The following is an 18,445-nucleotide window of genomic DNA, read 5'->3' as shown; positions in this document are numbered from 1 at the left end:
CAATACATGCGAGGAGATGTACATGCCAAACTGCATTTTCCTTCTCTTAAAAATGCCACATTAGCATTATCTTAATGGCGCCACGTAGGATGATTGTTGATGTGGAAGAGATAGAGATAAAAAAAGATTGAAGTTCTAAGAGAGATTTCTTCACAACAAGAATAAGACATTTTCCATATTTTTCTTCAATTTTTTTTGAAACAATGGGCCTCCCAATGGATTTCCATTAAAGAAACCATCCTAAGTCTTACACACTTAGTCTTGTTACAAAACAAAAAACAGACAAGGGAAAGAACTTCGACCACCTTGGTCAAGCAACTTTTTCTTCACATTTATTTTTTTAATTTTATTTACTCAATCATTAGTTGTAAGATAAAGTTACTACGAGATAAACCATTATATAACGTATTTTATTGTTTTTTCTAAATGATCGTGAACCGCATAAAACAATGCAATCTTATCTTCTTCTTTTTTGCGGAGAAATGTAATATTATCTACCGTTGTATGTACCCTTACGTTTCGTTTGACTTTGCGATGGGTTATGCTGATATGTTTTGTTATGGATATTGTCTACCTTACCATTTGTTTACCAATCTCTTCTAGTTGTCTCAGGGATATTTGTAATATTTGTATACTTAACAATAGTTTCATAACTATTTTAATTTAGCTAAAATCAGTCACCTTTAAACACGTTGCATAGGAGGCAGGATAGGGGACAGCTTACAGCTAAACTCAAGACAGAGTCTAGTTAGTAGGTGGGCGTCGCCATCGGAAAGGATTGAGGCCACATCGTCTTCTCCTCATCTTCTTCTCCATCTTCCGTCCTCCAGGTCCAGGACTCCAGGTACGTCTCCTTGTCCTCCTTTTTTTTTTCAAGATTTGCACGTCTCTTGAAGCCGTGAAGCTAAATTCCGTCCCCAATCTCTTCTTCGTGGCCAACCCCAATCCAACCGCCCCACCTCTTGCACTTGTCAAGAACCAAGATCCACCTGTTTACCAGTTTCGTGGAGTCTACACCTCAATTTTGACCCAATTACACTGCACCAGGATCTAATACAGCGACGCGATTGTTAACCATGTCTGCGGAATCTATTTTCTTTGCCTCGGTACTGCAGCTAGGCCATGGCTTCCACCGTCTCCTTCTCCCCGGCCAAGGTCCAGATGCTCCAGGCTACGAACTCCCACGTCCGTGCGGCACCCAGTAGCTGTTTCGCTGTCCCAAGAACCGGGCCAAGGCCGCGTTCCACGGGCGTTAGAGTCAGCAGCGAACAGGAGGCGGCTGCCACCGTGAGGGCGCCGTCCGGTAGGAGCATCGAGGAGTGCGAGGCCGACGCCGTCGCTGGGAGATTCCCAGCTCCCCCGCAGTTTGTTAGACCGAAGGCCCCTGACGGAACCCCGGAGATCAGGCCTCTTGTAAGTTCCAATTTAGATTTGCAATGTGCTTCTTTGTTTCATTGTTTGCAGTGCAACTAGAAGAAACTGAATTGTAGACCTGTTTGATGTGTATTTAGATGTTTTACATTTCAATTGCAAGAGGCTGAATTATGGACTTGTTTGATGTGTGTTTTAGGTGTTTTACAGTGCAAATGCAAGAGACTTAATTGTAGACCTGTTTGATGTGTGTTTAGGACATGGCAAAGCGACCTCGTCGCAACCGCAGGTCACCGTCTCTTAGGGCTGCATTCCAGGAGACAAGCATATCACCCGCTAATTTGGTGCTCCCATTGTTTATCCATGAAGGTTGTCCTTAAATCTACTGGCTTGAACGGTGGACAATTGAGATTTGATATATTGAATTTTTTGGGGTCATGATCTGCAGGGGAAGAGGATGCTCCTATTGGTGCTATGCCGGGGTGCTTTAGGCTTGGATGGCAGCATGGGCTTCTTGATGAGGTATTGAGAGTGCAGGGACTTGACTATTTTTCTGAGATCCAGAATGAATTTATCATTTGCGTTTGATGCTTTTTCATGTTGCTTGGACCATAGTAGCAATCAGTATTCAGACCTATGTAATATTGTCCATACAACCATTCTTGTCATGCAGGTTTACAAGGCACGTGATGTTGGTGTTAACAGTTTTGTGCTCTTTCCAAAAGTTCCTGATGCACTGAAGGTATTTGATGAATATAACTAATTAGTTGCCACAGTACTTGTATTTGGGAGTTGGAATGACTTGTAGTCTTTGTTTCTCCAGTCTCCAACAGGAGATGAAGCATATAATGACAATGGTTTGGTTCCGCGAACAATCCGTCTGCTCAAGGATAAGTTCCCTGACATTGTAAGTTTGTTTCCATCATTCAATGTATTTTTTGCGCAAGAATCATTCAATGTAGACTGACTTGTATGGATACCATAATATCGTTGATTGTAATCATTGACTGATTTAGGTTGTCTACACGGATGTTGCTTTGGATCCTTATTCATCTGATGGTCATGATGGCATTGTGAGAGAAGATGGTAAGGAAAATCGCCACATTTTAACTTTGTGTTCCTCAAGAGTCAGTTTTACATGATATGTGATCTTTGCTTCCTGAATTGCTGATAGTAATTGTTGCTAATCTCCTGGTCTCAAGACATTCATACATGTTCTCATTGGAGTTCCTGATATTGGCACCGTACTGGAAGTGGGCATATAGCCAAGCAACTAGTATTCTGGTTCTCAGTGATTATTAGTAGCATCCAGTTTGGAACCTCTGGATTCCTGGTATCACTGTACATGTCCTGATTTCATTTTGTAAAAATGGTACGAGACTAGTCCTCGGCAATTATTGGTAGCAGCCACTTCGTTGTTGGCTAGGAGACTGAGATACTGTTAATCTGTTATGTAGAATATGGACACTTAACAACTCGGTCAAGTCATAAGTTTTGGCTAATTGGCAATGGAACTACAATTTCTTCATCTACCTCAAAGATGCTGCACATAATGTATTTTGCTGCAATAATCTCATGATTACTTCCCAAATCATGAAAAATTGGCCAAAGTTTAGAAGGCCCATTTCTGGTGCCAAATCCAGGAATCACCTAGCTCCTGTAGCTCCTGTAGCTCTTTGTAGCCTGGTGAATGGTGATAACTCCTCAAGGTGTGACCTTGCCCAATGATTATACTTGATCATTTAGAAATTTGCATTACAATATGAACAATTTTCATTACTATGTTTGGTCCAAATAATTGGTGGAGTCTAGATTTTTTTTTTCAAACAATGGGCCTCCCCATTGATTTCCAGTAAAGAAGCCGCCACGAAGTCTTACATGCCAAGTTCACAAAAGCGAAAAGGAGACCTACAGGCTTAAGAATCCAGTAATAACAGCACCCACTACAACACAAAAAAAAAAAACACCAAACTGAATCCCAAAACCGCTACTGCCAGAAACAGAAATCACGAAGCAATTCTCCTGATCTCTGGCGCCCATCCATGACTCGCCAAGTAAGCTTCAGTCATCACCATCTTTAGCCGTCACACTCCCTCCTCCAGCTTTCTTCTGTCGCGTTATTTCTGCCGGATCTCCCAGGAATCAAGATTATTGCACAAAGTATAAATGACAGCAGCAGGATCAGCTAGGAATTTTTGCTTAAAGCAGGCTGCATTTCTGGTTTTCCAGATTGTCCACACCACCGCTGCACCCCCACATTGGATCAGGTTGCATTGACAACCTGGAAAAGAACCTAACCAATCCCCAAACATGCCTGCAATGTTATTAGGAGGTCTAATTACACCAAAAGCACAGACAATAACTTGCCAAATCAATCTGGCAAGAGAACAGCTGAAGAGTAGATGATCCATGTTCTCAATTTCTGCACAGAAGTGACAGAACTTATCACCACTCCATTCCCTTTTCAGTAGATGATCTTTGGTCAAGATGCTATTTCAAGCATCGACCATAAGAAGATTAGATGGTTTTCATAAGGGGAAGACTATGCAATACAAACTTTTCTCCGCCTAATTGTTAGTTTGTTTCCACCTCATCAGGAGTAATTATGAACGATGAAACAGTTTATCAGTTGTGCAAACAGGCAGTTTCACAGGTCCATCTCTTGTCTTGATATTATGTTTTAGTTTAGATGATTTGAGTATGCAATCCTTCTTGAGTAACATGATTTTTTTTCCTGAACTAAATAGGCACGCGCTGGTGCCGATGTAGTCAGCCCTAGTGACATGATGGATGGCCGCATTGGAGCAATTCGTTCTGCTTTGGATGCGGAGGGTTTCAATGATGTCTCCATTATGTCCTACACCGCAAAGTACGTACCTATGTCATTCATAGCATCACAGCATTTCTGTTATCCTATACTACTATACTTTATCTTTTCATTATTTGAATCACACATCGGTAATGCATGTTTTTACAGGTATGCCAGTTCATTTTATGGTCCATTCAGAGAAGCTTTAGATTCAAATCCACGATTTGGGGACAAGAAGACGTAAGGAGCTAATGCTGAAGCTACCATTTATTTCCATCCAGTTGTATTGTTTTGTTGGTCACGATCTAAATGTGTTCTCCATTTTCATTCTTCAGCTATCAGATGAACCCAGCTAACTACAGAGAAGCCCTTCTAGAAACTGCAGCAGATGAGGCAGAAGGGGCTGATATTCTTCTAGTAATTCTCGTTCTTTTTTTACAGTGTCATATCACCAAAATAGCTCTTATGTATGTTGCTCCATAATCATGGTTCCCTTTTGACAGGTAAAACCTGGATTACCGTACTTGGACATCATCAGACTTCTTCGGGATAATTCTGCACTGCCAATTGCTGCATACCAGGTCAGTTCATTGGGCCCAGATATCATTATGCTTTTGTAAAAAGAAAAGAATATACTGAGAAGATGACATCCTTTTGGGCGAATCTGAGTGACAATAACCAATCCTTTCAGTTTTTTTTTAAAAAAAACTTGAGGTCATGGGTCTGAATCTGAACCTTGATTGCGCATGAAATTCTGAACCAAACAAACAAACAAACAATGATGTGTCAGGTTTCTGGGGAGTACTCGATGATCAAAGCTGGCGGGGCACAGAACATGATCGACGAGGAGAAGGTGATGATGGAGTCGCTCATGTGCCTCAGGCGAGCCGGCGCTGACATCATCCTGACCTACTTCGCCCGCCAGGCCGCCGGCGTGCTGTGCGGCATGAGATCCTCCAAATAGGTCAACAACCCACCCACCCCTGTAAAATTGAGGAGCTTCTGTGCTCACTAGGTCTTGACTTTTTGACTCCAGGCACGTCAATAATCCGCGATTCGCTTACATGGTCATTGTGTAATTAACTAACGAATTGTCTATTCATAAGCTGCTTGAGATCAAATATCAGTCACGTTTCCAAGGCTGTGTTTGCTAGTATTTCCGGTGAACTGTGATAATCTTGTCTGCGTAACCATTTTTTTGGGTCTATTTTATCCTTTGGCCCAACCGTCTTTTTATTTGTCGTTTTTTCTTTAAAATTGTAAGTTTTGAATAACGTCCGTCCATCCATCCTTGTCATCGCATTTGAGCTTTTAGAAATGTACAACGCCAGCACCCAAGCAAAGCTGGTGGATAGTCCCCAGCTCGAACCCGAGCATTAACGATGAGTGTGTGTTAAGCAGTCTCATTAAGGGAGCGCTAATTTAGGCAGATCGCTCACAGGGACGCGTGACAAACAGCATTACTGCTAGCAGTAGCAGGCATTCATCGGATCCCGGATTACCAGTAAATAATCTGTCTAGATGACCAAGTGCTGCTGTGCTGCTAGGTGGCAGATGGCGATAGCTGGCTCCAGCGGCCGGTTTTCTCGTCAGGGCGATCGATGCAATTGTCATTGCAGCTGCAGAGAAGAGCGGATGGATGGATGTAGACATGTATAGTAGCAGAGCCAGAGCAGGCAGCAATTACAATGTAGGCGCTCACCTCTCACGTGAAAGAAATCACGGACCCCAAAAGATAATTTTCACGTTAAGAGCTATTCCCCAAGTCATACCCATACTCAGTAGTCAGTACTGAGTTTCAAAAATGAAAAAAAGTCAATACGCATTGCATTGCACCGGACCTCAGCCTCAAAGCATGCAGCGGCCAACTGCCCCAATTTACTCGTGTCGCCGTTCATTCATCAGTCGTGTTTGTTCTTTTGCGCTATCAAGAACGAGAAGCGTCTCCTCTCGAATAGTCGAATGTGATGTGTTGTTGGGAGTAAAAGCAATTCATTTCATCCATCGGGCGAGAGTGAGGACTGATGAGCTCATTGATAGTAGTAGAAGAAATAAAAGAATCCATACCATACAGCCTACTAGCTTCGAATTTAATTCTGATGAAATAAATAACGAGCCATAATAAGGAACACGGGACAGAGGAAATGAAAACGAGAAAAAAAAGAACAATGAAGAGGAGGAGGAGGAAGAAGAAGCTACAAGGAAAGATGTACGGGTGACGAACTGAAGACTGGGGCACTGGGCTGGCTGACTGACGAGCGTCGAGGTGGCGAACGACCGATCAACCACGGCTACCTTAGCTAGCTAGCTACTTCTACGGCCCCGTTGGCGGCGGCGGAGAGGCGTACGACACCCCATAGACCGGCGGGAGCGGCGGCGGCGGCGACGAGTACGACACCCCGTAGACCGGCGGCAACGGCGGCGGTGGCGACCCGTACTGCACGCCGTGCACCGGCGGGAACGGCAGCGTCGGCGGAGAAGACGGTGGCCCGCCGCCGCTCTGTGGCGGCGGCGGCGGTGTCCAGGAGGAACCCGGCGCCGGCAGCGGCAGAGGCGAAGATGGCGCGGGCGCGGGCGCGGTCGGCGGCGCGAGGGGCGGCAGGACGTACCCGGGGTGTTCTGCCGGGGGCGGCGCCGTGGTGGGCTGACCGCCGGACGGAGACGACGCCGACGGCGGCTGGTAGCCGGCGGACGGAGGCGAGCCGCCGCGAGATGGCGGCGCCGGGGCAGATGACAAGGGCGGCATTGCGTGGCCGGGGCTCTCGCTGAAGGTCGGCGGCGGCGGGGGCGCCGTCATTCCTGGCGTCGTGGGGGAAGAACTCCCAGGCGGGGACGGGTACGATGGAGGAGCACCCGAGCCCGGAGGCGGCAATGGCTGCGACGGAGTCGACGACCTCGGCGGCGCTATGCGTGTACGTGGCCGAGGCGCTCCCGCTGGAGTAGGCGGCACGCGGCCACCTCCGCGCCTGTCCCTGCCCCTACCAGACCCCGGTGCCGCCGCCTGACATTGCGCCTTGCTGCAGTCAAACGGATGCGCAGCAGCCGCGGCACACTGCGCCGGCGGCCTCTGCGCAGGAGCCCCAGGGATACAGTTCCACCTCCCATCCGCGGTCGCCGCCGCGCATCCTGGCCGGTAAGTGAAGAAGTTATCCTCATAGGTGAAATTCCTGAGGCTCCTCAGCCCGCACACGCTCGCCGGCACGGGGCCTTCCAGAAGGTTCCCGGCCACGTTAAGCTGCTCCACGGCCGCCAACCCCGCGACGCTCCCCGGAAGAGTGCCCTGGAGCAAGTTCCCACTAACATCAAACACTGTGACCTTGCTGAGCAACCCAACCTGCGGCGGGATGCAACCCGTGAGGCCGTCGTCGATGAGCACGATCTCGTTGAGCGTGTTGGCCATCTGCCCAATCGACGGCGGGATACAGCCGCCGAGGCGGTTGTGGGCGAGCACGAGGACGGAGGCCGGGGAGTTGCCGAGGTTGGGCGGGATGGGGTTGGTGAGGCGGTTGGAGTTGAGGAAGATGGCGTCGAGCGGGCGGTCGAAGAGCCCCCGCGGGATGGGGCCCTCGAAGTCGTTGAACCTGAGGTCGAGGTACTTGAGCTGGGGCAGGCTGAGGACGACGGCGGGGAAGGCGCCGACGAAGCGGTTGTTGCTGAGGTCGAGCTCGTGGAGGAGGCGGAGGTGGAGGAAGGTGTCCGGGAGCACGCCGCAGAAGCGGTTGGAGTTGAGGTGGAGGAGCGCCAGGTCGGGGAGGCCGGCGGGGAGGGAGGGGGGCAGGAAGCCGGCGATGTCGGCGCCGTTGAGGTCGAGCCCGGCGACCACGAGAGGGGAGCCAGGGAGGGTTGGGTGTGGCGCGCAGAAGACGCCGGCGTAGGCGCAGACGTTGGGGCCCGACCAGTTGGCGGTGAGGTTGAAGGGGTCGGAGAAGATGGCCGTGCGGCGGAAGGTTTGGAGCGCGATGTAGGCGGCGCGGAGGCGCGGGTTCGGGAATGCGAAGGTCGGCGGCGGGTCGGGTTGCGGCTGGGATGTGGCCGTGGTGGAGGCTAGCGCTATGGCGAGCGCTAGCAAGAGGAGGCGCATGGCCGTGGCTGGGGGTGGCGGCGGCAGGAGGCTGGGTTTGGGGGGAAGAAGGTTTAGCTAGAGGTGGGGGTGGTGGAGGGGAGAGTGTTGGAGTGAAGGCGTGAAGCAGCAAAAGGGGGTCACATGGCGAGGGTTAACGCGGAGCGAGAGCCTCGAGGCAGATGGCAGAAGCGAGAGGAGACTCTCAGGAGAGTGGGCCCTCCGTGCTTGGGTGTGGGCCGGGCGAGGGAGCGAGGCCTTGGCTAGTGGGCAGTGGGCTGCGACGGGCCGGGGTGTGTCGTGTTGAACGCCGGCAGACGCTGAGTCAATGGATGGATGGATGAATGCTCGTCGTGGGTTCGTCCGTGCGAATACCAGTTGGCTTCCAATCCTCCATGTACCGTGGTCGACGTTAGGGCATGCACGAGAACGCGTTGTCTCTCGGCTCCCGTGTTGTCTCGACAAGGTAATGAAATCCGCGGTGCAGTGGTACGTTGTTACATGACGTTAAAATAGGCAAAACTTGATCGCGTGCTAGATAATCCGTCTAAACAACTTATAAATGAGCTTTTTTTTTGGGAATTAGCTTTATCTTTTACTCCCTCCAATCCTAAAATCAGGACAATAATTTAAGATCGGAGAGAGTATTTTGGAGTCGGTATATATGATTCTAGGTCACCAAGTCGCACGAAAATTCAGAAATGTGCACTCTGCTTAAGTCCTCCTTGATTCATCTACGACGATTAAAAGTAGTGTGCTCTTTTTTTTTTTCCACGCAGTGTGCTCTGATAAGAATTCAGTGAGATTCGTCAATTTATCCCCATGCTTTACCATTTGGAGCGCACTCGAATGGGCATGATTGTACATGTACTCCCTTGGTCCACAAATAAGTGTATGTTTGGATTTAAAATTTGTCGACAAAAAAGTGTGTTTCTCTTTTCCCATAAACTAGGGGAAAAAATGCTTCTTTCTTATTACACGAAAATCAAACCCAATAACATTTCTTCATGCACTTAGCTCATTAGAGGTGGAAGAATTAAAGAGAAGAAAGATTGTGGTTTGCACCTCCAAAATGCATTTTCTTGGGAACCGCAAACGTACACTCTTTCACGGACGGAGGAAGCACAGTTGTGTACAGTTAGAACATCTCTAACAACATACCCATATTTTGGGTACCCAAAACCAATATGGATAGAGGAGAGAAAAATTTTAGGTATGCAAATTGGCTCCATCTCTTTCAGCATATCCAATCTGGGTACCCAAAACTTAAATACCCAAAGCTTTTACTTATTATAGATTTTTTTAAAAGAAAATCCCATCTTCTTCCTTATCCATCCATCTTCTTCCCCTTCTCCCGTCTCCTCCTCTTCCTCGTCTGACCGTGATCCTCTGGCACGTGCACTCCGGCGACCTCAAGGCATGCCGCCTCCGGCGCGCGGTATACGACCGCCCAGGCGCCCTCCGGCGAGCGGGCGGCGACGCCCTGGCCCGCCATGTCACAAGCAGCAGCAGTGGGGGAGGAAAACCGCAAGGAGAGATGGAAAACCGACGAGGAGAGATGGAAGCGGTGGGAGAGGTCGGGCGATGACGCAGGTCGCGGCGGAGCTCCTGGGCGGCGAAGAGAGGCAGGGGAGGGGCTGGGGGCCTCGTCGGGGCTCCAAATCGACGGGGACATCGGGATGGGCAGCGGCGGGGAAGCTCGTCGGGGCAGGGTCAAGGAGGTCGTGGTCCGGGGGCAGGGGGCCTCGTCGGGACGGGGTCAAGGAGGTCGTCGGAGGCTCAGAAGAGCGGCGCGGGGCACCGGCCGGCGGCAGATCCTCGACGCGACGATGGGGCACCTTCGGCTTCCGGCGGCGCACGTCACGGGGACGACTGGGGTGGCGGTGGTGCCCGGCACGACGAGGGAGGGGGACTGCGGCCGTGTCGGGCACATTTGGGAGGTCGCCGGTGGGCTCCATCGCCGGCGGCGAGGCGAAGTCCGGCGGTCGAGCGGGAGGAGGGAAGGGGCTGAAAGAACGCGGGAGTGAAATTTTAGGGTAGCTGGAGATTTGCGTCTTTTGGGTACTCTACCCTAGAATACCCATACATGGGTATTTGGGAGTAAAATATGGGTAGCTACCCAAATTTTTTTGGGTACCCAACAAATATGGATATGTTGTTGGAACTAGTTTTTGGGTATTCTCTCCAAATATGGTTATGTTGTTGGAAATGCTCTTATGTATTGCCTTTTTTTAAGTAAAACAAGTTATCAAACATCCAGAATACTTGGACTATTCAAAGTGAAATAAGATTCCCCATCCACTTAGGAGTGGGTAGTCTTCTTGTATACCCTTGTAAATCACAACCTTTGAACCTAATGTGCTGCTTCGTTTCTAAATATAAGTTGTTTTTGGTTCTTCGTAAGTCAAATTATTAAAGTTGAACGAGTTTCTATACAAATGTACTAACATCTACAATATCAAATAAGTATATTATAAATATATGTATCATGATGGATTCAATAAAACTAATTTAATGTCGTAGATGTTGATAATTTTTTTTGTAAACTTAATCAAAATTTAATTTTTTTTGACTTAAGACAAATGTACAACATCTTATATTTTGAAATAAAAAGAGTAGCATTTGTTGCGCTAGCTATATATGACATGGCGACAAGTTATAATCAGCTCTTGGCTACATTATTGGTCTTGCTCTTAGTGTTTGTAAATAAAGCAATCGTTCCTCTTTTAATTTTCTCATTCATGTCAATAAACATCCTGTCATGGGTAAAATAAAACTGACATCACACTACTGTACATGTGTTTTTAACGGGGCATTGTACATGTGTTTTCGTAGACTAGGTGTTCGAGGGTTACATCACACTAAAGAGAAAAATCAACGATTTCAAAACAATTATTTTGCAAATTGACGAGTGGATTGACCTAATTACTGGAGTATTAAGAACCACTGGCGTGATCGACGGTTAGGAGTTAGGACCAGATCTAATGAATAGTGATTGATTCCTCTTTGAAAGCCGATGGCGCTTCGCGGTGTGCGCACCAAGCGTAGGCGTGGATTTGAGGATTCCGAGGCACAAGCACACGCATCCCTGTGCTGTGCTCGACGACTTCAACAAACGCTACTTTTTGAACCGAAGCTTCTCCGCCGGGGACATGCGACAGTCGTGCGCTAGCATGCCACGCGAATTTCGAATCCATCTTTCCCCCGTCCACAGTTTGGTTAACACAAATAAAACCAGACTAGCCAAATCTAGGGTGATTATTAGACAAAATGACAATTGAGGAATTAACTAAAACTACAGCCCGCTTTTCCAAAAGTGGGACTATTGCGCTTGATTTTGATCTCGCACGTTGGCGCTGTCTTGTTTTCTCGGTTCGTTTAATACGTGCGGCGATATCACAGACAAGTCCGTTAATCGATGGATTTGTTATGAATGCTTGGCCCGGTTCGTTCACCGGGGCATGATGATTGGATCATATGTCAAGGGGGGCCATGGAATGATGCGACGAGATGAGCACCAATCGTGAATGGCACACCATGTACATGATGAGCTTGGATCTCGGTCCTTCAGGTCGGTGCCTGGGCCCACTTGCCATGACCATGCTCTCATTGTGATCGTAAATTAAAGTAGAAGAGCGTGGTCCTGATGACTATCTGCATCGCAGAAAGAGAGCGAGCGTTTTCTACATGCCGCCTCACGTCTTGTAGCTTTCTCTCCGATACTTGCTCAGTTGCTCTGCTCTAGAACGTGGAACATTCACGTATATGCAGATTTAAGTTCGAGCAAAGATTAAATAAATAAAACGTGGGTTATCTGATACAGAACTGAGATCTCATTCAAAAATAAATACTACTCCCTCTGACCCTAAATGCTTGACACGAATTTGTCCAAATATGGATGTATCCATTCTTAAAAAACCGTCTAAATACATGTAATATTTCGACAACAATTTAGGATCGGTGTTGGTGTCTTGTGCCGCACATTTCAAGTACATTGATCTTTGCTCACATTTTAACTAACGTAATTGTTGCCTAAACATCTTGAAAATGCGGCTACATTTGTAAACCTAACATTTGGAGACCGAAGTACCAGGAGTAAGTTTTTTTTTAAGAATCTTTTCTCGCCCCTGGTTGCAGCGTACCAAGAGGCAGATCGGTGCATACTGGCATTCATCACGGATTCAACTCTCCATTCGTTTGCTGTGGAAGAAGAATAGCTTATCTCTCTTAGAAAAGTTGACAGACACATATGCCTGCCCAAATATACCGCCGATCCGCCCCACTCGTAGTTGCCTACGAATTTACGAAATATACCCCGTACTTAACACCTCTGCATGCATGCCTACTCCAGAGTACAAGTATAGCACGCTGGCAAGCAACCTAGGGAGGGAGAGAGAGATGTGACGATGTCCCCATTCCCTCGTCCAATAACTTCGCCACAGCAGAGCTTGTCTGCGTGCGCGTGTCGGCCAGGCCAACTCGACCCATTTAAATGGAGCCTCGGGAAGAAGTCCGCGTATCGGTTGAAAATCTTCGTTCGGTGCAAACTTTATAAAAACCATGTTTAAAAGTTTTAAAAAAATTCTACAAAAATATCATATGTTGGGACCTGCAAAATTTCAAGTTCAAAGTCAAAATCATTTGGAAGGAATTAAAAAAAGAAATTTACGATGAACAGTGTCAGAGATCACTATTCATTCAGAATTTGTTTTTTTCGCTGCTACCAAATGCCATTGAGTTTGGACTTGAAATTTTGCACTGATATAAAACATCATTTTTCTAACATATGCAAGTTTTTCGAGAATTTTTTAAACCTTTTCGATAGAGTTTTCACGGTTTGCATGTTTTCACCTGGAGAATACCGCCAGCTAGCTGCCCCTAAACGGGCAGCAGTAATGGCGGCAGCGGTGGTAGGTGAGGCGAGGAGGCTATAAACGTCTCCTCTTCACGTGCAGACGTCGCCATTCGCATGTTCGTCCGGCTCGTGCCCGTGCCGACCTTTTCTTTCGCTGCTCCCGCAACGTGCCAACTCGTGCTGGCAAGCCAGGAAGAAGAATTTTGCATGCCAAAAGGCTCATTGACAGAATACGGGGTGCAGTTAAGTTAGAAAAAAAAAGTACAATTGCTTCCCCAAAAAAGAACATGTTACATCAATGATTCACACTTGATCAAGGATTGACCCCAAGGTGAAAGTACTGGACTGGATCAGTGGTGTCAAAACGCTGCATCGGTTTGACAAATTGGCCTTCTTCATATGCGTCGTGGTACGTTTCTCCAGCTTGTTTTTCTCCGTCTGTCGTCGTAATGGAGCTGCAAACGTGTAGCCGCGTCAATATACGCTGCGGCATAAAGGGAGTCCGTGAATTTTGCTGAAAGAAAAATGGTTAACGAATAGTACTGTACCTCGGGGGAGAAAACTGTACACAATTGATGCCGCCTTGCACACTGAACGGAGTACATAGAAGAGACCAGTAAAGACCACGAACTGGATCATGCCTCCGCAACAAGAAATTCCTTTAACTTCTTTAAAATACATGGCTAATGTGCCTCTGTGGCGGTTCATCCAGTGGTATCTGAAAAGGAGTTCCATGTTAATCAAAAGCCACAAAGAACTTGCTACTCCCTCCGATCCATTATCAACACTTATTATGGACCGGAGGGAGTAACATAAAACCCCTGCTGGGAGTGAACATTTTGTTCTACGCAGTTTCATGAAGAATGAGGATAGTATCTCCCTTAACACCAGTCTAGCGGTTCAGTTTTCCACAAGAAATCTACAACTAAATGTATATATATACTTCATAAAAGTAGAATAAAGCAAGATAGGAATAAAACATACTCCTATAGTACTGTGCAGGATGTTATTATTCCTTTGAAAAGAAGTAGCAAAATCTTGTGCATGTCATCAATTTAGATGATAGAGATAACATAAAGATTGGCCAGCAATATGCACAAATGCCACAGCTTGTGGATGGTGTAAGAAACTGAATGAGCTTACCTAAAACGTCAAGAGAAATATACAGAAAAAAAATCTACTACCAGAAAAGTCATTTGGCTATGAACAAACAAACGTTTTTATGAAATAAAACCAAAAAGGTTAGGAGTATTTCACACCTCTCCAATTGCCCATTTCTCCTTCAGCCAGATACTATCATCCTTATTTTCATTCCTATTGTCTCTGCCAAACAAATGCATGGCAAAGATAAGCACAAGCAATGAAACTTCAGAATGATAGTTCACAAACATCGTAATCAAAATCAACAAATTAACAAGATATATTACTCCATAAAGTTATAATGTTGTTGAACAGCCAAGTCTAATTGATTTTTAAATGTTACTAAAAAACTTATGTTAGCAAGGAGCATAGTTAGTTCTAAAAAATGCAAGTAGCATAATTTTCTCAGCAAAAGTGTTATAAATATTGATGGGAACTTTAAGAAAATCAAAGACATCCATAGCAACATAAAGAAAATCTGCGCACAGTGATTTTTCATCAGCAGGTTATAAATTCGAACTGTACACTTGTAAATTCGAACTATCACGGAACTTACTCAACAGGTGCCTGGTTCATGGCACTTGTACGAGCTGTCATCCCATTAAGTAACTCCATTGACTGCCTATCAATGTCTCTTTGATGAACAGAGGAGCTAGGAGACTTTGGAAAATTGCTGTTGCTGGACATGCTTGAGCCTTGCAAAGTCCCGAATGGTTGCCTTGACGTCTGGCTTGCATCTGGAAATTTCCAAAAGTTACAATGACACTCCAACACAAAAATCTCTCAGATCTTCTAAAACAAGATACAAACAAATGTCCATAAACATAAGAGGGAGGACAAAAGGATATGATGATCCATTAGAAACAAAAATTAAAATGCTTAATGTGCAAGGTAAGAACGAACATTTGAGCAGGTGCAATGTATTTATGCCAACGTATATCTCTACAGTGATCATAATTTCAGTCGACGCATGCTAATACACCACCTTGTTTCGTGTAACCGTACAAATTCCTGGTATGCAATAACAACTATGGCAATGTCAAATGTAAAATTTTGAAGATATCATTGTTCAAAAGTGCTTTGTCATGCACCAGTATAGTGCAAGAAATATGTACATGCAGGTTTACCATGCCTCCCTCAAGGTTGCTCTTGGTGCACATAAACATGAAGGAAATATCCTTGAACAACCTACCAGAACTACTAACTGTTAACATTTATAGCACTAAGCTAAAAATTATCGAATGGTCATAACTCTGAATAGATGAACAGCATCGATGACATGAGGTAACAGAAACAATTACAAGTAATCCATTTGTCTTGGGCAATATATCCTATGGAATCACCCTTGGGTGTGCAGTCATGCAATCACTTTGGTTTGAGTACAGTATTAGCATACAAAAACAAAAATAGAACTAGATATACTTCAAATTAGTCTTCACATGTACACAGTTTTGACTTCAAATTATTCTATCCTAACTCCTAAGAGCCCAAGAGCACGGAAAGAGAATAATTTTAACATGGTAGATCAAAAAGGAAAAGTACAAATGGCTATTTTCTTTGCATTTTTCCATCATCAGGAATTTCATCTTGATCATTTCATGTACTCATTTGATATGGTGAACTCGTGCAAAGATTCATGACAGTTAGGAGAACAGCAAGTAGAAGAGGAAAAAAAAGGAAGTACAATTTCTAGGCCCGGCACATATTAATCTATATTTCCAGTAGTTCTTTGCATTAACAATCATACACACAACAGGATCATGAAGCTAGGTGGAATTTGGAACAACAAAGAACTAGAAGCACGATTCAATAGATCAATTAAGACATACCTGGAACTCCAAATTTCATTCCACCACTGCCGAAAGTAGACTGTGCTGACTGACCAAAAGTAGGTTGGGTAGACTGGCCAAAAGCAGGCTGGGTAGACTGGCCAAAAGCAGGCTGGGTAGACTGACCAAAAAGAGCATTGGTTGGTACTCCTGGTGTGGCGGTTCTGCATAAGATATATTCCTTCAAATTATACAAACAAGCACACAATAAACATGACCAATCATATTAAACGCAAAATAAACATGACCAACCATATTGTGGCAAAAAGAAAGAACATGACCAATCACATCCATAACAGATTATGGTCACCTAGGATTTTGGAAAGTGCCGAACAAGCAGAATCAGCAGTCTATTAAAGACCATCTGGAGAGTGTTTATTACCTTAAGCCAGATCCAAAATTTGTCGCTGCTCCAATTTGACTGAAACTACTAAACACAGGTGGTCCATTAGTTTGAGAACCCCCAAAGGATGAGGTATTTTTCACTGCAGGGAAGGAGCCCACGGTTGGAAAGCTTGGAGTTTGTGATGGACGTGCATTGTTCAGCAAATTAGTAAATTCCATTAACTTTGCATTTTGTAGATTTCTTTCTCCCTCAATCTGAGGAAAGCAAAAAAACAAAAACAAAAACAATGAGAGTTTGCTGTTTGTTGACAAAAAACACAGAAATATTTAGTCAAATTTATAGTGAACAGTCAACAAAGGTGGAACTACTTTTTTTGTTGCTAAATCCAAAGTTAAAAGTCAATATGTTGCATTTTCATGGGGACAGATTATTTTCCACAAGAACAGTTTCCACATACCTTTACAACTCTACCACAAGATAAGATAGCAGGAATGGGGGAAGATATAGGACATAGTGACCATTTGCTAATATAACACAAAGTTCCATGCAGTATTTATGATAGTCATTGTCCTAGTTCCTCCGAGATCAGAACAATGCGGGCGAAGCAATGCTTGACCACACACTTCAAAGCGCCGAAAAAACATGGTATGGAAGAATGGTGGGTGGTGGTAGTGCTGGTAAGCTTACTATTGACTGCAGGGGATGCCCTCGCTTGCCCTCTTCATATGCTTTAGCTCTCAACTCCTCATAGCTAACATCGCCCACAATGTCACAAGGGCCACTGTATGTGAACAACAAACAAAATAAGTGCATAAACATTCTACACGGTCTAGGACAACTGTTGAAGCATAAGGCGTGGTTTACCTTCTGAGATGAGCATAACAAGTAAGCTTCCAGAGCGGAGTCTCATTCTTAAAATCGTCAGATATCTGTTGCTTGCAGGACTCAGGGTCTGTACAGGATCTGGGAAACAAGTAGCAGCATTGGTGACTCATAACAAGGAATAATCAAGCAAGAACAATATTATTATAGCTTCGTGGCGGACTCACGTATGGGCCGCCTGCGGTGCTGGCTGCGCCTCTGGTTGCTTCGTCGGAGCTGAGGCGTCCCTTACCCATTTGTTTTGAAAAGGCTGATACAACAACGCATCAGTCACACACAGATATTGATATGAACGGTAGAATTTGGCAATTGATGAAGAATCGTATGGAGCAATATCTATGTGACAACGAACCTTTGCCGGGCCAGGAGCGTTTCGTGACTGTGCGGCACCAGCTTGCACTCCGAACCCGAAAGGATTTGGCTGCGGTTGCTGCTGGGACTGCGTACCGAAGGGCTGCTGCTGCCTGCTCGAGGTACCAAACCCAAAGGGGTTGGGCTTCGCCGCCTGCTGCTGCTGCTGGTTAGAGGAGGCATGCACGAACCTGCACTGCGCCCCGTACTTGCAGCTGCACGCATAATCCAAAAACCAGCATTACAATTCATCACAGGCACAGCACGCGCACTTGTCCCTCAGCGGAGCCAGGGCGTGAGGCAGTGGGACAAAGCAACAAATCAGGAGCAGGCGGAGGGGAGGAGGGAGGAGAGGGAGGGATGAACCGGTACCTGCCCCGCTGGAAGTTCCTGCAGAGCTCCTGCCGCCGGTTCATCGCCGGGACAAGGGGATCGATTCGGGAAGAAGGAAACGGCGCCGGGGCGGCTCTTTCTAGGGTTCAGGGCTTTGCTCTCGGTCCAAAACACCCGCTCCTCGCCTCGCCAGATACCGCCTGTTACTTCCTTCCGCCGCCACGGAATCAGCGTGTAGGCGACGCAGCAGGAGGCAGCAGGGCGGGCGGAGTCGGGGGGAAAGCCGAGACGCCGGACCGCCGGAGTTCAGGTAATCGCTGGGCCGTGCGGTAAGGGCGTGGGGGAAGGCCGTTCGAAGGGGGCTGGGCTGTTGGGTTCAGGTAATCGCTGGGCTGGGCGGCAAGGGCGTGGGAGAGGGCCGTTCTAAGAGGGATGCGCCATTGGGCTTCTGTTGGGCTTGGGCCGAGTT

At 46.4% G+C, this 18,445-nt stretch overlaps 3 protein-coding genes across 3 annotated transcripts; 1 reads left to right on the top strand and 2 right to left on the bottom strand.

Annotated features, from left to right (window-relative positions):
- The first annotated feature begins 684 nt into the window (after positions 1-684).
- Positions 685-5,336, top strand: LOC100843029 (delta-aminolevulinic acid dehydratase, chloroplastic). Its single transcript, XM_003581636.4, has 13 exons — positions 685-844; positions 1,116-1,413; positions 1,629-1,740; positions 1,820-1,893; positions 2,045-2,113; positions 2,195-2,278; positions 2,388-2,457; positions 3,969-4,024; positions 4,119-4,240; positions 4,349-4,420; positions 4,516-4,597; positions 4,684-4,761; positions 4,971-5,336. Exons 2-13 carry the CDS (start codon positions 1,123-1,125, stop codon positions 5,142-5,144), a joined length of 1,284 nt encoding a protein of 427 aa, XP_003581684.1. The 5' UTR covers positions 685-844; positions 1,116-1,122; the 3' UTR covers positions 5,145-5,336.
- An 859-nt stretch (positions 5,337-6,195) lies between these two features.
- LOC100843943 (leucine-rich repeat extensin-like protein 1) lies at positions 6,196-8,387 on the bottom strand. The gene has a single exon (XM_003581639.4). It carries the CDS (start codon positions 8,259-8,261, stop codon positions 6,495-6,497), a length of 1,767 nt encoding a protein of 588 aa, XP_003581687.1. The 5' UTR covers positions 8,262-8,387; the 3' UTR covers positions 6,196-6,494.
- A 4,886-nt stretch (positions 8,388-13,273) lies between these two features.
- LOC100824474 (zinc finger CCCH domain-containing protein 46) lies at positions 13,274-18,299 on the bottom strand. Its single transcript, XM_010229133.3, has 11 exons — positions 18,016-18,299; positions 17,645-17,858; positions 17,460-17,542; positions 17,275-17,373; positions 17,098-17,191; positions 16,447-16,664; positions 16,065-16,228; positions 14,792-14,972; positions 14,355-14,418; positions 13,644-13,813; positions 13,274-13,550 (listed from the first exon to the last, which is right to left on the bottom strand). Exons 1-10 carry the CDS (start codon positions 18,057-18,059, stop codon positions 13,766-13,768), a joined length of 1,209 nt encoding a protein of 402 aa, XP_010227435.1. The 5' UTR covers positions 18,060-18,299; the 3' UTR covers positions 13,274-13,550; positions 13,644-13,765.
- Between the last annotated feature and the right edge of the window lie 146 nt (positions 18,300-18,445).

Source organism: Brachypodium distachyon, chromosome 1, assembly GCF_000005505.3.
Source record: "Brachypodium distachyon strain Bd21 chromosome 1, Brachypodium_distachyon_v3.0, whole genome shotgun sequence".
Taxonomy (NCBI): domain Eukaryota; kingdom Viridiplantae; phylum Streptophyta; class Magnoliopsida; order Poales; family Poaceae; genus Brachypodium; species Brachypodium distachyon.
The sequence above is the reverse complement of the archived record's forward strand: the minus strand, read 5'-3'. Positions and strand labels throughout refer to the sequence as shown.

Bases quoted from the DNA above. Each gene is read 5' to 3' on its own strand.
- LOC100843943 (XM_003581639.4), bottom strand. From the start codon at position 8,261: ATGCGCCTCCTCTTGCTAGCGCTCGCCATAGCGCTAGCCTCCACCACG.
- LOC100824474 (XM_010229133.3), bottom strand. From the start codon at position 18,059: ATGAACCGGCGGCAGGAGCTCTGCAGGAACTTCCAGCGGGGCAG. The intron at 17,192-17,274 runs GTAAACCACGCC...GTTCACATACAG, and splicing joins TGTTATGCTCATCTCAGAAG to TGGCCCTTGTGACATTGTGG. The intron at 16,229-16,446 runs GTAATAAACACT...TATCTTATGCAG, and splicing joins AATTTTGGATCTGGCTTAAG to AACCGCCACACCAGGAGTAC.
- LOC100843029 (XM_003581636.4), top strand. From the start codon at position 1,123: ATGGCTTCCACCGTCTCCTTCTCCCCGGCCAAGGTCCAGATGCTCCAG. The intron at 1,741-1,819 runs GTTGTCCTTAAA...CATGATCTGCAG, and splicing joins CCCATTGTTTATCCATGAAG to GGGAAGAGGATGCTCCTATT. The intron at 4,025-4,118 runs GTCCATCTCTTG...TGAACTAAATAG, and splicing joins GCAAACAGGCAGTTTCACAG to GCACGCGCTGGTGCCGATGT.